We start from the raw sequence: 18,155 nt of genomic DNA on the forward strand, positions 1-18,155 counted from the left end.
CTGATAGGCCCCTCTTCCACGATGAGAGGCCGATGGAGGACTGACCATGAGCTAGGGTGATTGGCTCCCATTGCTAATGCTCTAACAAGCAAAAGTTTAAAGATGCGATTTATAATTAAACCAAAAAAGTTGAAAATTAGACTTGATTAAGAAAATTCTAGAAAATTCAAAGTCAAATGTAATTTGGTCAAACATATAAACTAGCACTCCACCAAAAACCGAGATTCTTTACTTCCTTCCCAACAGACGCACCACCACCATGCCCCACCCCAACACAGAGGAATATTTTTCCTCCCCTTTTAATTTATTGAATCATAATTATTTGGCTCTCCTCGCATCATCTTCAAAATTCAAAAACTCAGTCTCAGACAAGGATAAAATTGTACAGGAGAGGAGTAAGTCAATTATCAAAGGGACATTTCACATTAGTAGTCTAGCACACAACTCTTCTCGTGCACAGCTAAAAGGTATCCCTCTTCATTTGTGAAAGTTGTGAAACTGAAGCCTTCAGTAAAACATAAAGTGAAGCCTATTTCTACACTACAAAAAACCTACCACTATAGTGAAACCAAGCACTTCAATCTTTCCTTGTTAAACCCACATCTCCAACTTTCTCAAAATCCAATCTTTTGACCTCCAGTAGAAACCAAGAATCAAAAAAAGAAGCATGATTTGATTCATCAAGATTGAGCTAATGGGGTTAACCAGAAACCCCTCAAGATTTATCCCTCTTCTTCTTCTCCTCATTTTAACCTCTCTTCAACTCATCCCTCCCTCCAAATCTGCACCTGATTTCAGCAGCATAGTGTACAAGGGGTGTGCAAAGCAGTCTTTTCCAGATCCAACAGGAGTGTATTCTCAAGCACTTTCCTCCTTGTACGGCACCCTTCTCACACAGTCCTCAAAGTCCAAGTTCTACAAGACTTCAACTGGCAGTGGGCAGTCTTCAATCTCCGGCCTTTTCCAATGCAGAGGTGATCTATCGAATCTTGATTGCTACACCTGTGTGAGCAGGCTGCCCATACTCATAGACAAGCTCTGTGGCAAGCCTATAGCCGCAAGAATGCAGCTTTCTGGCTGCTACATGCTCTATGAGGTTGCTGGCTTTGCCCAGATTTCTGGGATGGAAATGCTGTATAAGAGCTGTGGTGGGACTAATGCTGGTGGAGCTGGCTTTGAGCAGAAGAGGGATACTGCTTTAAATTCTCTTGAAAATGGGATGAGTGGTGGGTTTTTCACCACCAGTTATGAGGCTGTTTATGTGCTGGGGCAGTGTGAAGGTGATGTGGGGGCTAATGACTGTGTGGAGTGTGTGAAAAATGCAGCCCAGAGAGCTCAGGTGGAGTGTGGGAGCTCCATCTCTGCTCAAATCTATCTCCACAAGTGCTTCATTGGCTATAGCTATTATCCTAATGGGATCCCCAAGAAATCATCTCCTTCATCTTCAGGTAGTAGTAGTACTCCTATTTTTTGTTTGATTCTGGTATTTAATTAATTGTTTCTTGGATTTGATTAATGCAAGATTGGATTTTTAATTTGATTATTGCAGGGGGAGGGCCTAATACAGGGAAGACAGTGGCTATCATTGTGGGAGGGGCAGCAGGAGTGGGGTTTCTGGTCATTTGCTTGCTTTTTGCTAGAGGTTTATTGAAGAAAAAAGATGGTATGACTTCTTGAATCTTGTTTGTGTTGGTGATGATTATGTGCTTTTTGTCCCACTAATGTTAATGCATTCATATTTCACTTTGCAGATTACTAAGAACTCTGTATACACCACAATTGTTTGAGGGCAGAGCTGTTTTTGTCTTTGAAAATACACGAACTAGAAAACCACTGGTGGTGTTTTTCTTTCTTTTAAGGAATGTGAATTCCCAGGTTGTTAAGTTTGAAATAAAACTTAATTGTAGAGATTTGAGTAGTGGAAGTCGGTTTTTAGATTGTGTAGATTTGTTAATTTAATTTAGGGATATATATTCAAATATTTGATGTCAGGTAGGAAATGTTGGTGAAGAACTTGTGTTTGGTCCAATGGAGGGAATCAACTTGTTAGTGAGTAGTAGTACCAACAGATTTTGGCCTTTTATTACATTCTCCATGTGATTTTCTTTTGTCTTTTTTCTTCCATTATAATTTTATGGTTGTTTTTTTATTATGCTCTTGAAGAGAAAAACTTAAACTCCTCTGCTCTCTAACCGCATACAGGTAGTACGTCAAATGTTCAACTCATACTCATACAAGGGCCAAATTTGTAAATCTTTTTCCAACTTATAAATTCCAACGCAAACCAACATGATTTTGAATCAAAAGTTAACCAAGAAATCTACTTGAAAGTATTAGAATTGGGCCACACTCACTTCCGCACATGTGGGCCGAAATGAACATCAGACTTCCAACATGTGGGATAGGCAATACAAGATATAAGAGAACCATTATCGATGTGGTTCAGAAAGAACATCGGTCTTCCACTCGTGAGGTAGATAAGAGATAAAAAAATCCACCATCCACTTGGGCCTATTCTGATACCTAATAAAAATAGATCACTCACCTCCTTACAAAATTTTATATAAATGAGATAGGATCATTACCAAATCGATGTAAGTCATTTTAGAAATTTAAAAGTAAGTGAGTTCGTACTTAAGTAACTAATGTCCTGTGATGAAGAATTAATTGGCCGGTTTCAGCCTACACAAATTCCTTCCAAAAACAAACTCCTTAATAGTTGGACTAAACAGTTTCATCTCTCAACCAACAAGGTGCTGGGACATTTTTTAATAGTTGGGCCTGGACCAATGAGCATGGTTAACGTTATTTATAGTTTTATTTTGATTATATTTTTTAAAAATTAATTAAATTCGTATTTTAAATTTTTTTCCATATGAATTTATCTATGATATACAATAAATTATCAAAAAGAAAAAGAAAAACCGAAATTGTGCACATTGAATTAAATACTCTTTGCAGCTAATGTAACTTCCCAGAGTTGCAAAAATGCGTAACTGTAGGCCCACCTCCTATGCATAAATGTAAAATGTGCCCATCACTATCTAAGGCAAATGAATTAAAAATATAATACTACTCGATAATAGTAGGACACATATACAATTAAAAGCTTCAACTCCACTTTTAAATTCCAGAAATTGTCCCGTTGAATAAATACAATCCACATGATCATTTCCAAGGTTTCTGACCCTCAACAAGTAAGTAATCTAATCTCAAAAGCAAAACTCATGGTTTTTTTTTTTTTTTTTCCTTTTCATTTTGGGATTGAATGATTTGTATTGTTAATTTTGTAATGATTAGTGTATCCAAAGGTGAAGGTGCGGCAAGAGATTGAAGAAGCTGATCATTATGATTACGGGATAACTTCTCTTCGCTCCTTGAAGGCCTTTGAATGGCTCTCTTTCGATCACTATTCTTCTGGTATCACCATCTTCTTTTTATCTGCATCTCTTCTTGGCACTTGTTTTTGCTTTCAATGTCTGAAATTCTTCTTTTTATTGAGTGTAATAATTGGTCAGTATTTGAGAACATATAAAGAGGCGTTCATGAAATTCTTAGAAAATTGTGATCCCATGATCGTGATGAGTAGTAGTATAACTTAACATTTGATTTGCTTATAATTCAATACTTACTTTGGCAAATTATTCCCAACAATTATGTTGTATGATTAACTTTTACTCCTCCCTCCAACATTTAAAGAGCCATTTTGACTCCGCACGAATTTTAAGAAATTGTTTGACTTTGTAAAGAAAAGCTAAGATAGAAAGTGAGTAGAATGAGTATTAGTTTTATAATGGATTTTGAATATAAAAAATTAATTTAAAAAAAGTTAGTGAAATGTGAGGTTTGCATATAAAAAGTGGAATAAAGTAAATGATTCTATAAATCGGCCAAAATGGTAAAATGACTCTTTAAAGTTTGTGTAAATGTTTATATATGCAGCTTTCTGAGCATCACAACTTGATTAGAGATGATACTTTTTCATGTTGTGTAGATGATTCGCCGGTATCAGTTGTAAGGATTCCTGGTTCCGATTTCCCCAAATCACCAACTCCCGGCTTTAAGGCATCCAAGGGTTCGAATTTACCAACTTTCTTTTCCATGGACTGAATGTAATCTAACACATATTCCTTCCTCTCAACCAGAAACTAACAAGGCACCCATCGGTGGGAGCAACAAAACCAAACGAGCTACTTCAGCTCCACGTCGTCTATGTTGTGCAGTCTTATCAAGTCCAGGTAACTATCATATCACTTGTTGTTGTAGCTGAGGATGTATGAAGAGTTAGTTTACATACATATATCTGAGCTTTGCTTGTAGGCCTCCAAAATGCATTTGAAGCTGATTAATTGTTCCGGTATTCGATAGTTCATGTTTGTGCTATTCTAGTTCTAGTAATAACTATGAAGTGATTCTCTGATGACAATTTCAATTGCTCCATCATACTCCTGTTTTGAGTGTTGTTAGTTTTCACTAATTCTTGATTTTGTCACTAATTTTCATGGCTTTGCATCAACTTTGAGTTCAGACAGAGTGATCAGTAGAAGCAAAACACAAACAAGGAGAGAACTACTCTCACCTTTAAAGAGCCATAATTCATGCCTGGACAGACACACCAGATGTAAGATCTCAACGAAATCTGGAGACGCAGAAGCCACACCTCCACACGCGCATAACAAGCACCTTACAGAATCCAAAAAGCATGCGCTCGTAAGAGGAAGACCAAGACCAGCAGACGAAAAACAACAAAAGAAAAAGGGGATGTGATGTTACTTATTCTGCAGAAATAGAGTGTTGTATACAAAGGCATGTTAGTAACTAATCCAATCCAAGTGCTACAAAAAAAAAAAAAAAAAACACAGCCACTTTTTAACTTGCTTCAAGTAATAACCAATACCTAAGTGTATGCTTTGATTTAGTGAAAATGCTTCAGTATTTAATACTATTTGAAATTTGACACATTTCTTCTATCACTTCCAATACCTAAGAGTGCAATTTTAGAAGTTAGAGAAATTTCTATATGTTGGACAAAATTTCCTCTACATACATACATGTAATATTTTAATGAAAATGCAAAAATGTAAGTGTGTGAGATATCATATGGTCTGTTCCATGCTTTCACAATTGCAGGCTCACTTCTCTCACATCCATCTAGTTTGAAATTAATGTTCACATAACAAGGTTTTGGAGCCAAAGAATAGGGGGAAAAATGCATTGCACATATAACATGGTTTTCCCTCATAAACCAATGGGGTAAAAATTGCATTGCACATAACAGGATTTATGATTTAAATTTAAAATTAAATTCAAGACATATTTACAAGTTGCTCGATAAATATTTATTTTTATGAAACAAATGAAATATGTTATTAAATTAGGAAATATTTTATTGACAATAGTATCATATACCATCAACATCGTGAGTAATTATTTTTATTGTACAAATGATTATATTTATAGATGTGCATAACAACAATTTAAATACACCATAATAATTTGATTTACCAAATGTCAACAAAAAATGATAAATATACCTTTCAAATAAATTAAAGTATTTATTATAATTACTATTTTTTTCACATGCTAATTTTAATAAAAGACTACCAAATACTATAATCAAGGAACAAAAATAAAGGTCAATTAAAAAATACCTCAAATAATTAATACAAGAAATCTGATTTACAGATATGCTCTTAAATTCTCTAATGTTAAATGAGGTCTCACTTACAAAAAAAAAGTTGCCTGAACATAACCATGACTCGGCTCATAATGGCTCGATTTGTATAGAAATTCCGGAATAAATAATATAATTGGAAAATACCTCAAATAATTGATATAAGAAACCTGATTTATAGATACGGTATTAAATTCTGTAATGTGAAATAAACATATCACTTAATAGATGTGAAACATATTATTATCAAAAACAAAATAAGTTTTTTTTAAAAAAAGATGAGAAACATAAATTTAGCACATTTAATTATTTATAAAAAATTAAAACTTCTTTGAGAAACCAATTTCCTGCACAGAATGTCATTTCCGTAATACTCCAAAACTCTCATTTTATATTATCACATCTATACATCTATACAATATATAAAAGGAGAGTTTGGGAGTGTTTAGGGAAATAAGAGGAATTTTAGGAGTATATAGGAAAATGACTATTTAAAATAGATATTAAATGAATTAAAAATATATAAAACGTGTGATTAAGTATTAGTTGGTTATTTAATTTCCATAGTTAGTGGTAATGTCACACTTAATACGTTTTTTTTAATAATAAGAGGAGTTGCATTCCAATTATGCTATTTTAATTCTTTCCATGGCCTTTCTTATAACTTCCACCATCCTAATTTTGTAATTTATGTCGTGTTAATTCCATGACTCCTTATGTTCTCATTTTGTGACTGTAAATGACATAGAATTGTAGATGAAATTACACAACTACAAAAGTATTTTCCCTTTTCTCAAACTCTCTACATTTTTAGTGTGTATTTTTAGGAGTAGGATTTCTGTATAATGTCTTTATACTATTTTGAAAACAAAACCTAATTGGTTTTCTAACTCTTAAATATGTTTCATGCTTTATAATGATGCAGGAGTTCAAGATTGGAGGGTTACAATTTATACTCTTCGGCCGTTCTCCCAAATACAGTTTTGAGTACTAGAGATGCTAGAGAAAGAACAAATAATTTCATACTTTGTAGTAGACGGGGTGACCCTCTTTGCTGCGGCCGTGCATGAACACGACCTTTTCAAATTCTTCTTCGTGTTGTCTATGTTGTTCTCTTTGCAGGTCTTTATGGTGGAAGTGATTTATGTTTTGAAGTGTCGAGCTTAATTATGTGATTTTTTTTCTTCCTTTTCTTCATGTAATATTGTGAAGTGTCGAATGTATAATTTTTTCATGTAGTGCTCTATATGAATAGTAGGTTAGTGGCAGCTCTTATTCATTTCTCTTTTCTGGACGTGGTATGAGTAGTAGCAGCTACACGGGAAGTAGGCGATGCGGGAATACTATTAGGGTATGCAACGGTTTTTTTTTTTCCGGCTAAATGCATGCATATCAGTTGTATATTCCATGCTATTTTGCTGTATTTTTATTGATGATTTTGATCGATTTGACTATCTTCTAATATATATTTATACATTATTTTTATTGACATGTGTTCGTGATTGATCTTTTGTAGTATAGATCTAAAAGTGATTTAAATGATATGTGATTTGTGTGCAATTTTTAGTTTATAAAATTATTTGGTTACATGAGTTTAGAACTGGAAATAATAATATTGTTTCTCATTCGGTATATGTGTTATTTTTTTTTCTTTGTTTAATTTTATATTTTTTAATAATTATTTTTTATTTTATATATTTATGCTATAATAATATTTTTATAAATTTATAAAATCATTTTACATTATAAAATAAGTTTAAATAAAAGAGAATGGGTTGTGCATCGCACGTGGGTGATACTAGTTTATATTAATATTTGTCAATTTCAAAATTGGTAAAAAGAATTTGTCATTTTTTTGATGCTAAATAACAATCCCAAAAAAACATCTCATACTCGTGGACAAATCTAAGAACCAGTGGTTTTTCTTTTTCTCTCGTTTATACTGGCGCTTTATATACAAACACTTGGTGTGCATATATAAACCAAAACCCATAAATCGCAGGCGCAGACACACATTTCTCAGTAACTTCAACCAACTCTACTGCGTCGTGTGTTCATGGTTGTATTTCACCAACGGGGCTAATCCGAATTGCCCAACTGGACGCGCCTTTGGATTGATTACTCATCTTATACAGATCTTGTTGATTGGAGTTTCTAGATCTGAGGTTTCTCGATTGAATCTGGGTTTTATCTATCTCGCGATGGCCACGGCTTATCCTCTGCCCGTCACCGCAGCCCAGGTCCCATTCCCCTCTCTTCTATAGCAGCATTTCAAAGGTTTACAATTAGAGCAGCGTACAACTGGATAAGCATGCTTCTCAATTTTATTGCCCCTTCTTCTGAATAAATGCTTTTGGAAATTGGAATTTGGACTCGTCTACACCTTTGGCTTTCTGCTTGTTTCAGTATCATGCAGTAGAATGGTTTAGCGTCTGATTTGCTCAATACAGAAAAAAATGAATCTTTCGTATTCAAGGATTGGAGACATAGACTGATGCGATTACTTGTTGTTTCATCTACTTCTCAATTGTGTGCAATTGCAATGTGGATATGTGTCATTGATGGATATTGTTGGATTCTTGTCCATTTTTTTTAGGTGGGTACATACTTTGTTGGACAATACTATCAGATGTTACAGAATCAGCCAGATTTTGTGCATCAGTTTTATAGTGATTCCAGCACCATGCTTCGAATTGAAGGAAACACACGAGAAACTGCTAGTGCTATGCTGGTAAATTTTTGAATCTTGTAGCATGTGCATATTACAAATTGGAGTAGTTAATTTATTCTGTGCACTAATTTGATAGCTCAAAATATGATGTGTATACTTCTGATTGCATGTGATTCTGCTCTATCAATGTTAGCAATTAGCATTCAGTTTTGGTTGTAATCTATCATTAGCATAACTCTTTCCAAAAAAAAAAAAAAACAATGTTCAAAATGCACTAGACATGAGCTGGTATCTCTGCAGACTTGGCATGATTATTGACATTCAATGATAAAATAAAGATGCCACATTGCCACCACATTCTACAAGACATATAGTGTTTTTGATATGTTATGCATTCTAAATATCACAGTATTTCTTATGTCTCATAGTAAGTTATGTGCTCTATCTTTAAATTGGCAATTGGGCATAGAGATTGGTAATTCTACTTCCCTTTCTCCAAGTGTTTGTAGTTACTGGATGAACATCTCCGCTAAGCATGTTATTATAATGCTTGAACCCAACTGGTCACATGACACAACACTTTTTTAGAAATGGCTGGTGTGATAATGCTGTTGCAGCTTTATTTATCGTTAGAAACTGACTTCATGTTAAGCCCTCATTCTCTTAAATCTTTGCAGCAAATTCATCAACTTGTCATGTCTTTGAATTATACGGGGATAGAAATCAAGACTGCACATTCTTTAGAATCATGGAATGGTGGTGTTCTAGTGATGGTTTTGGGTTCTGTTCATTTAAAGGGTTACAATTCGAGGAAGAAGTTTGTGGAAACCTTTTTCCTAGCACCTCAAGAGAAAGGATATTTTGTTTTGAATGATATTTTCCACTACGTTGATGAAGAACTAGCTCTGCAGCATCCGCTTGCCTATTTACCTCAAGGCAATCTTGATCAGAAGATCTATTCTCCAACTATAGTTACAGACCAAGGTTCATTTTTCGAAGTCTGCCATTTTTAAGGGTTAATCACATTGTGTGTTTCCAACGTTTAGAGTTCTTTTCTTGACACTGTTCCCAACTAAGGTTTTCTCATAAAAAATCCTTAAATTTGAGAAAAAATTGATTTATTTTCCCCTTGACATAATCCGATGACAGAGTGATGAGTAAGCTTGCCAATTCTAAGGTAGATTGTAGTTTAGTTGAGGTGTTTTTTTTTCCTGCCTCATGTTTCATTGAACAAAAAAGCTATAAATCCCACCTAATCACACCCTAATTTGCAGAGCTTCTCCCCTTTCTCACTCTCTTTGGCTCCAAGCAAATTAGAGTATAAGCGAACAAGATAGAGGAGAGGGAGAGAAGTGAGTTTTTCTTCTAATTAGAGTGCTTAGTTGGATTTCTTTTCCATGAAACAATATCGTTTGTGGGTTAGGAGGAAAAATTTCCACCTCAATTAAACTATAATCCACCTAAGAAAATGGCTAGGTGACTCATCATTTCATTGCTGTTTTATGTTGAGGGTTTTTATAGTGAAAAACATTAGTTGGGTACATTTTCTTGAAAATGTTGAAAGTTTGGGACACAAAACATGATTAAACATTTTATGTAATCATTTCGTGTTTCTGGTACACATAAACTAAAAAGTAACATCAAGTAATTCACCTGGTGTTAAATATTTGTATGCTCATGCAGTATCAAATTATGTGATGGGTGGAGATATCCAGTCTAGGGAGTTCACATCGCCTGCAAAGATTGAAGAGAACGGCCCTATGAACAACTATACCTATCAAGAGGAACATATACAGCAAGTTCCTGAAACAGAAAAGATCATTGAGGAGAACTTTGCAGTTCACTCTAATGGTTCAATTCAGGGAACAATGAACTCTGTACCTGGCCATTTCTCGCCACCTGTTGATGAGCCTGTCATGGAGCCGCAAAAGCATACATATGCTTCTATAGTATGTTATCACCTCAATGTCTCATAATTCTTGCATATTTTTATTTGCTCAAATAAGTGTGAACTCATTATCATTATATCTCTATTATTTTTATCTGTAGTTACAGGTTAAGGGGCAGGCTGCTCCTGCAGTGACTTCTCAACCTTCATTTAATAAGCCTACTACTCCAGATTGGCAACATGGGCCTGAACTCCCTAGCCAGCCATCAGCTGTATCATCATACCAAATCGAAAAGTCTGGAACTGAAACCTTTGATGAAACAATAGCCATGGAAGACGAAGGTGATTATAAAATTCAAATTCATGTTTTCCTTTTATGGGAGTTTAAGCCTATGATGGTGGTGCTAGCTAGTATTAATGTCAACTGGTTCTGTATTGCTATTTCTTCTGCAGTTGAAGTGAAGTCAGTGTACGTAAGAAATGTGCCTACCACAATGTCTGCTTCTGAAATTGGTGAGGAATTTAAGAAGTTTGGAAAGCTGAGACCAGATGGTGTAGCCATTAGAACCCGAAAGGTTTATTTCGAAGCCTTGCCTTTTCCCCTTTCTACATTTGTAAGTCGATACCTAAATTCTATTGCATTTTTGCAGGATATAGATGTATGCTATGCCTTTGTTGAATTCGAAGATATATCTGGGGTGCAGAATGCAATTAAGGTTTGAATATTTGCTGTTATTTATCTTCTTTTCCAGCAGTGTGCTCTTTTGAGTGCTTAAATTTTCAATTGATGCAAAGATTTTAATTGCTTTAACCTTCACAGTACTAGTAAACTGAAGTATAACCATTGGATTGATATGGACTAGATGATTCTTAGACATCTTAAGTGGTAGCAAAGACAATATTAATTGTTGGTTTGGGTGCTCTGTTTTCTCAAATTGTAGTCATGTATATGCTCTTGTATATAGTAATTGGTAAATAAGTTATAATCACCTTTAATTTGGTCTTTCTACTTCTAATACTAGCAATTTGTCTTTCCAGGCATCCGTGGTTAATATTGGTGGGTACGAACTGTACATTGAAGGACGGAGACCTAACAGAAACAACTCCATCAGAGGCGGAAGTATGTATTAATTCCTTTTTTAATTGTCATATTCTGCGCATTGCACATTATCTTTCATAGCTCCCGTCTTTGTTGTTTTCATGGTTATCCATATCAACTTATCCTTCGAAACAAGCCAAGTTCATAGGATCCAGCTATAATGACCGATGTGCTCTCGAAACGTTTGGCTCATTGGTATTGTTTTAAATAGGAGTAAGGGGTAGAGGCAGGATTAGCTACCAGATAGAAGGAACGAGAGGGCGGTTTGGAGGACGTGGTTTCAGCAGCAAGGAAAGCAATCAAGACGGGTTTGAGCGTCCTTACAGCAGACCGAGGAGGAACGGTTTCTATAAGCAAGAAAGACCCCATGCCACAAGCCAGCACGGTTCATCGAACGGGCAGCACTATTCAGAATGAGTTGCCATTTTGCAGCTGAGGGATTTCTGTCTTTGGACAAGTAATTTTTGAGTATTACATTTACTGTCATAGTTTTTCCTTTTTCTTTATAATTTACATAATTTAAGAAAGCAAATTAATTAGATATGCTGGAAAAGGATCGTCATCATATATGCTCAGTCGAGGCTATCCATTTGTCATTATTTATTAATATTAATTTTTTTCCGGGTTACTAATGAAATGACTATTTAAGAATAGTTATGTTTTATTTTGTTTATGTCGGTAGGTTTCACCTTTCTACTAATGACAACTCTAGGCATTTCATGAACACCTTAAATAGCAATTGTATAATCAATGGATACTAGTCCAATAAGATTGGTGGCTATCATCTTTTTATTTGAGTTAGATCTGATCGACGGTCAAATAATTGCTTTGAATGCATTAACTCTAATGGTGGCGTATACATAAATACATATAGGACTCTAATGGTGGCGTATACATATTTACATATAGGGATTGTGCTTAAAAAGAACTAATTTTAGAGTTACAGTATACTTCCAACCTCGTGCTGCCATGTGGCACATAACATGCAATATTGTAAACATTACAATGTATTATACATTTGTAGAAGCAGTGTATGGATCTATGTTGTTGAGTTTTGCATTGTAAATATAGATTGTTTAATTTACATTATATATATAGACGAATTGCATTTATATATTGTTTATTTTGCACTGCGGACAATTTATGTTTATAATGCAAAACTCAACAATATAAAGCTATGCAATCTGCGGAAATCCATCTACAACTTCCACAAATATAAATTGCATGTTGTGTTTACAGTGTTGCATGTTACGTGCCACATGACAATACGAGGTTGGAAGTACATTATGACTCTAATTAAGGATAATTAAGGATGCGCTCTAGTATTCCTCATTACATATGTATACAAGCCTAATCTATATATGTGGTGGTTGAAATAGTAGCCTAATTAATACCCAGGCTTTCCTGATAAATCCGAAAATCTGATCATATATTTAATCTACATGAAATGATATGCTATATACCTAATGTGAGGGGAGTGTTATATTGCTAACTCACAACTTAATTGCTAACTACAACTAAATAATATTCATTAGATATTCAAATTAAGGGCTTAGATCATTAATCTCTAAATGTCAATACAATCAATGAAAAACATCAATAAGGCCATAAGATTAATTTCAAAAAATATCAATAGGAGTATTAATGTCAATTAACTACATGTTTAGTTATAACTAACTTTTAAAAGAAATCCCAAAACTTTGAATTCATATAACATATATCAAATTAAAGATAATTTCATAAGGATTCCAACGATATCCTACATGCATATGTTCCGATGTCAAAATTTGAAAAAAATTTCAAAATTTTTTAATTTTTTCGTACAGCAGAAACGTCAACATACTATATAAAATATGTCTATATAATACATGTAAAATGTCAATATAAGCAATGAGTTAACATTCTTAAAGCATTGTGTTGACATTCTCAAAGCATTGTGTTGATAATTTCGAAACACTATATTGACATTTTCATCCAAAATCCTAATTTAGAGTATTTTTTTTATCTTTGTTTTTTATTTTATTAATAAAAATGAAAATTACACGTGGCAAATTGTAGACCACACGTTTTCTAAAATCCTATGGCCTTAAATTAGTTGTAGTTAGCAATTAAATGATGAGTTAACAATTGATCACTCCCCCTAATGTGATATATTATATATGAGTATTATTCTTGTTTGATGCACGTTCAACATTGTTAGTTTTATTTTTTATATTTAATTTTGATTTTTTAAATTTTACAAAATAAAAAAAATCAAAGCTCGATTAGTTATTTGAATAAAATGAATAACCATTTTACTTAACAAAAAATTAATACTAATATTCATAAAATTATAGTATTAATTTTTGTTACTAATTAAAAATATAAATTAAAAATGTCTATGCCCTAGCATACAAGTTGCGTATACATAAATATTATAGCATAACTAGTACTAGCAATTCATTAAATCTTATCTGTGACTTACCTGGCCATGGCCGCCTATAAAAGGAAGGTTATCATAGAATGAAAAATCAAGAAACATAGCAGTCGAGCAAAGCAAGTAAGAATCAATGGCATCAAAGAATGAAGTAGTTTCATCCCAAGAGCTTCTTGAAGCTCAAGCTCATCTATGGAACCACATTTTCAGCTACATAAACTCCATGGCCTTAAAATGCGCTCTTCAACTAGGCATACCCGACATCATCCACAAACACGGCCACCCCATCACACTTCCTCAACTCGCCGACGCCCTCCTCATCAACAAACTCAAATCTCACGGCCTCTATCGCCTCATGCGGATCCTAGTCGACTCCCACTTCTTCCACTACGAGGGAGAGGCTTATTCTCTCACCACGGCTTCACGTCTTCTACTAAGAGATAATCCACATAGCCTTGCTCCTTTTGCACTCGTCTTCACCGACCCCATCATGATGGACCCCTTCCATCACGTGAGTGAGTGGTTTCGAGACGATTGCCCCTCTCCATTCGTCACCACAAATGGGATGAATTATTGGGAGTTTGTGGGAAGCGATGAGAAATGGAACCGGTTGTTCAATGAGGCCATGACTAGTGATGGACGGTTCGTGGGAAGCATGATTGTTAAAGAATGCAAACATGTGTTTGAGGGGTTGAAATCCGTTGTAGATGTTGCTGGTGGCTCGGGGGCGGTTGTGAAGACTATCGCGGAAGCTGTTCCGGGAATGGAGTGCATTGTGCTTGAGCTTCCACATGTTGTTGCTGCCATGGAAGGCTTGTCTGATCATGAGAATATCAGATTTGTGAGTGGTGACATGTTTGAGTTTATTCCTCCTGCTGATGCTTGTTTCCTCAAGGTATCAATCTTTAGTCTTATTATACAAACATACCTATGATTTAGGCTTCTATCTTTTTTCAATTGTTATTGTTAATTGACAGTGGATAATGCACGGGTGGAACGACGAAAAGTGTGTTAAGATACTGGAGAAATGCAAAGAAGCAGTGATTGGCAGCGAAAACGTTAAAGGCGGAAAGGTGATTATTGTGGATATGGTTGTGGATGTGGAGAAGGAAGAAGAGAAGGGAACTGGAACTCAGCTGTTTATGGATATGGTGATGATGGCTCAATTTACTGGGAAAGAAAGAAGTGAGAAAGAGTGGGCTAATGTGTTTGAAGCTGCTGGCTTCAAAGATTATAAGATAACTCCTGTTTTGGGAACAAGGTCTGTCATTGAGGTCTTTCCCTAATTGTGTTGGGCTAAGGAGAGTATATCCTATCCTATATGTTATAAGGCCATCTACACTTGATAGTTGATACTAGCTAGTTTCACATTAATGTATTTTATCGTAAGGCATATTAAATAAAGTTATTGACTAAGATATTTCTTCTTTGGAAACCCTAATCTACCTAATACTACCAATTTAAAAAAATATACCTAATCACAGATTAAATTGATAGTATATATGTCATGAAGCTTAATTCAATAAATTCTATCTATATCATGAAGCTTAAACAAAATTTAGATCGGAGAAATTTACAAATCAAACAAACAATAAAATCGAGCCTCATTAAAACCTCTCGAAGCAGTTCAATATAATAAAGGTCACGACTTGAAAATTATGAAGCACACAAAACATCGAGCCTCATTAAAACCTCTCGAAGCAGCTTAACGTAAAGTTCATCGAGTAGGAAAAAGAGTACTCGTCCACATAATAAACACCCAAAAAAAATCAAATAACATTACATTTGATCAACTATATATAGTCACATGATAGTGCACATGCTGGAGAGGCTGGCTATGGTGAGGGCCATTTCCACTATTTTGAATGTTGTAGTCACCATTGTCTGGGGAAAAAAAACAAGAAATTAAACATTCATACTGAAAATGAAAGATACTGTGCTGAAAATGAAACAAAACAAACAGCAACATATCGCTAACCATTGGAGATATTGTGCCACTTGAAGAAGTCTGCATGTTCGGACCATAACTCGAAGGAATAGGAATAGGATCATTCGCGAAATATGTCTGGGGAGTTGAAGGTGAAGCTGTATGATACGCAGTTGCTGTTTCTCGGGGTTGTCTCAATTTCATTCCCAACTGCACCACAACATTATTAAGCTAACCGTAATATCCTGAAACAAGATTGCAAATCAACTTTTGTGCTAGTTTAAGTATTACTAATACCGACCATGTTCTTCATAACATTAGTTTCCTGCTCAGAATCTGGTCTGGGAGTAAGGAATTCCTCTTGCTGTTTGGTGAGAGTCGATGAGAACTTTTTAATATCGACGCGATTGTTGGATCCCATGGATTTGAAGTAGTTATCCGCCATGCCCTCCACGTCCGGTGAGGCTGCTCCAGCTTGGCACTTGGCTTCCTCCCACATTTTTTCCAACTCCCTCTACATATACGCACAAATCTTCAATATACTATTAATTAGCCATAACAAAAATGTAGATATTGATAATATTAATGAATAATGATGACCTTGGATGGAGAGGTTGATGGATGAGCAGAGATTAAGTCGCTAAACTTAATAAGAAGAGCTTGGTCGTCGTGCAACATAGAGGAGGAAGACGAGGATGAGGACGAGGAGATCAAGGGGTGTCCGTGTCGGACCTTTCCCGTGGAATTACAATCATGGCAAAGGGAGAACCTGTGATCAGCAGTGTTGAAGAAGCACTCAAAGCATGAATGAGCAGTGCCATAAATAAGTATGGAACAGCTGCGACAACGGAGGATGGTGATGGCCCTTTTGACGCTGTGGTAGAAGAGCAGCAGAACATCGTCGAAGTCGAGGAATCCGTCTCCGTCCAAATCAAGTTGCTTGAAAATTTTCTCCTTGGAAAGACTAGATTCAACACCCTTTTTAAAGTCTAACACCCTTATTTTTCCATCTTTTTTCGACTTTAGTTTGTAATAAAACTCACTCGCTTCTGTTTTTTCACTTTGGTTTGCTCTCTCATACAAACCTCTCGCAATTCTTCTGTTCCCGTCTGCCATCTCGTAAAACTAGTCTATTTTTTGAAGACAGTGATACGAAAGGGGATTGGTATGGCATGCTTTTATAGTAACGTGTGACAAATTTATTGTTCAGTCATAGACTCATATGTTACGTTAAAGAGGTTTGGTATACCATGCATTTATTATTATATATATATATTTTTTGTTTTTGTGTAAAACCCGCGTTTATATTTTGTTATAATGTAAGTTGTTTGTTAACGTAATCATTCCAATAAAAATAAAGGAAAAGTCAACTGTGGAAGTTAAACTGCTCATTTAAAAAATTAAAAATAAATAAATGAAAGTTGAACTGCTCATTTTATTAAAACCAGTTCTAAGTCTTTCTTTACAATTTTTCCATTTTCTTGTTAATTTACAATCGATGAGACAATGTTGTACTAGTGTTCATATGTAACTGTAAGTACCATTCCGGTGAAATTACTTGTAATTAAGTCAAAACAAAAATAAATGTTTAGTAGTATGATACTACTAATTCAACAAATCAAGAGAACTTATAGATTAAAAATTAGATCAGCATCGAATTTTGCATTATATATATTTTGATTTAAAATGTTCAATTAATTGAAGTTTTCTAAAAATTTAAATCAGTAACACTTCACACATGATCGGAATGCATAAAATTAGCAGTCGTCGTGGTTTGCCACCAATGACTATTTAATACTAGTGTTCTGTTTGCAAAATAAAATAATAGGGATATTGGTATCTAATATAACGAAACTTTCAAAAAGTTGTATTTTTCCCACGAACTTTAAAATTGGCAAATAATATCACGAACTTTACCTTGGGTTTGTTTTTTCCCACGAATGAAAAAATTCATGTTATTTTAATAGATTGAAGAACAATTTTTGAGGGTGTGCTTCAAGAAAAACTATCTTCAAATATTGAAAAACTTGAAACTTTTGAAATTGTTGTCGAGAAATTATGAAAAAAAATCGGTATCATAGTATTATTTGTGGGAATTTTTTCATTCGTGGGAAAAACAAACACATGGTAAAGTTCGTGATATTATTTGCCAATTTTAAAGTTCGTGGGAAAAACTAACTTTTTGAAAGTTCCGTGATATTAGATGCCAATATCTCAAAATAATACTAAGATACAATCTAGGATTGAGTTGTGAGATTATTTTAGTCATATGGGGTTAGCTATGAATAATTGTCCCATGATTATCCATAGGATTGAGTTGTGGATTTAATCTCATGAATCAAACACACAACAAATTTAATTCCGAATACAATCTTGCAAACCGAACACCCCCAATAATACGCAAATTAATAACGTCATAGATATCATAAGAATGCTTCAAACAAAATACCAGGAAATTACACTGCAAAGCATTTTCGCGC

The 18,155-nt window shown here is 34.6% G+C and overlaps 5 protein-coding genes across 7 annotated transcripts; 4 read left to right on the plus strand and 1 right to left on the minus strand.

The window, feature by feature from the left end:
* Positions 1-300: 300 nt before the first annotated feature.
* LOC125219488 (plasmodesmata-located protein 3-like) lies at positions 301-2,109 on the plus strand. Of its 2 annotated transcripts, none has more exons than XM_048121477.2 (3): positions 301-1,451; positions 1,550-1,663; positions 1,752-2,109. In XM_048121477.2, the coding sequence occupies exons 1-3, from the start codon at positions 695-697 to the stop codon at positions 1,757-1,759; spliced, it is 879 nt and encodes a 292-aa protein (XP_047977434.1). In that variant the 5' UTR covers positions 301-694; the 3' UTR covers positions 1,760-2,109. The 2 variants fall into 2 exon arrangements, with proteins under 2 accessions (XP_047977434.1, XP_047977442.1); XM_048121485.2 differs by having other exon boundaries at positions 304-1,448.
* A 964-nt stretch (positions 2,110-3,073) lies between these two features.
* On the plus strand, positions 3,074-4,973 carry LOC125202292 (uncharacterized). The gene is made up of 5 exons (XM_048100670.2): positions 3,074-3,197; positions 3,301-3,420; positions 3,995-4,075; positions 4,146-4,238; positions 4,529-4,973. Coding segments are annotated over exons 1-5 (534 nt in total). The 5' UTR covers positions 3,074-3,196; the 3' UTR covers positions 4,768-4,973.
* A 2,625-nt stretch (positions 4,974-7,598) lies between these two features.
* Positions 7,599-11,985, plus strand: LOC125205266 (nuclear transport factor 2-like). 2 transcript variants are annotated; one of them, XM_089063710.1, is made up of 9 exons: positions 7,599-7,914; positions 8,271-8,405; positions 9,023-9,329; positions 10,029-10,294; positions 10,401-10,575; positions 10,687-10,808; positions 10,884-10,949; positions 11,272-11,353; positions 11,544-11,985. In XM_089063710.1, exons 1-9 carry the CDS (start codon positions 7,876-7,878, stop codon positions 11,747-11,749), a joined length of 1,398 nt encoding a protein of 465 aa, XP_088919836.1. In that variant the 5' UTR covers positions 7,599-7,875; the 3' UTR covers positions 11,750-11,985. The 2 variants fall into 2 exon arrangements, with proteins under 2 accessions (XP_088919836.1, XP_047960057.1); XM_048104100.2 differs by having other exon boundaries at positions 7,601-7,914; positions 10,395-10,575.
* A 1,878-nt stretch (positions 11,986-13,863) lies between these two features.
* On the plus strand, positions 13,864-15,183 carry LOC125214878 (8-hydroxyquercetin 8-O-methyltransferase-like). The gene is made up of 2 exons (XM_048116088.2): positions 13,864-14,643; positions 14,726-15,183. The coding sequence occupies exons 1-2, from the start codon at positions 13,882-13,884 to the stop codon at positions 15,032-15,034; spliced, it is 1,071 nt and encodes a 356-aa protein (XP_047972045.1). The 5' UTR covers positions 13,864-13,881; the 3' UTR covers positions 15,035-15,183.
* A 169-nt stretch (positions 15,184-15,352) lies between these two features.
* On the minus strand, positions 15,353-16,841 carry LOC125214888 (uncharacterized). Its single transcript, XM_048116101.2, has 4 exons — positions 16,276-16,841; positions 15,977-16,189; positions 15,727-15,885; positions 15,353-15,632 (listed from the first exon to the last, which is right to left on the minus strand). Exons 1-4 carry the CDS (start codon positions 16,789-16,791, stop codon positions 15,552-15,554), a joined length of 969 nt encoding a protein of 322 aa, XP_047972058.1. The 5' UTR covers positions 16,792-16,841; the 3' UTR covers positions 15,353-15,551.
* Positions 16,842-18,155: the final 1,314 nt, after the last annotated feature.

This window comes from Salvia hispanica, chromosome 2, assembly GCF_029641045.1.
Source record: "Salvia hispanica isolate PSC_SH4W2 chromosome 2, Shi_PSC_v1, whole genome shotgun sequence".
Classification (NCBI taxonomy): Eukaryota; Viridiplantae; Streptophyta; class Magnoliopsida; order Lamiales; family Lamiaceae; genus Salvia; species Salvia hispanica.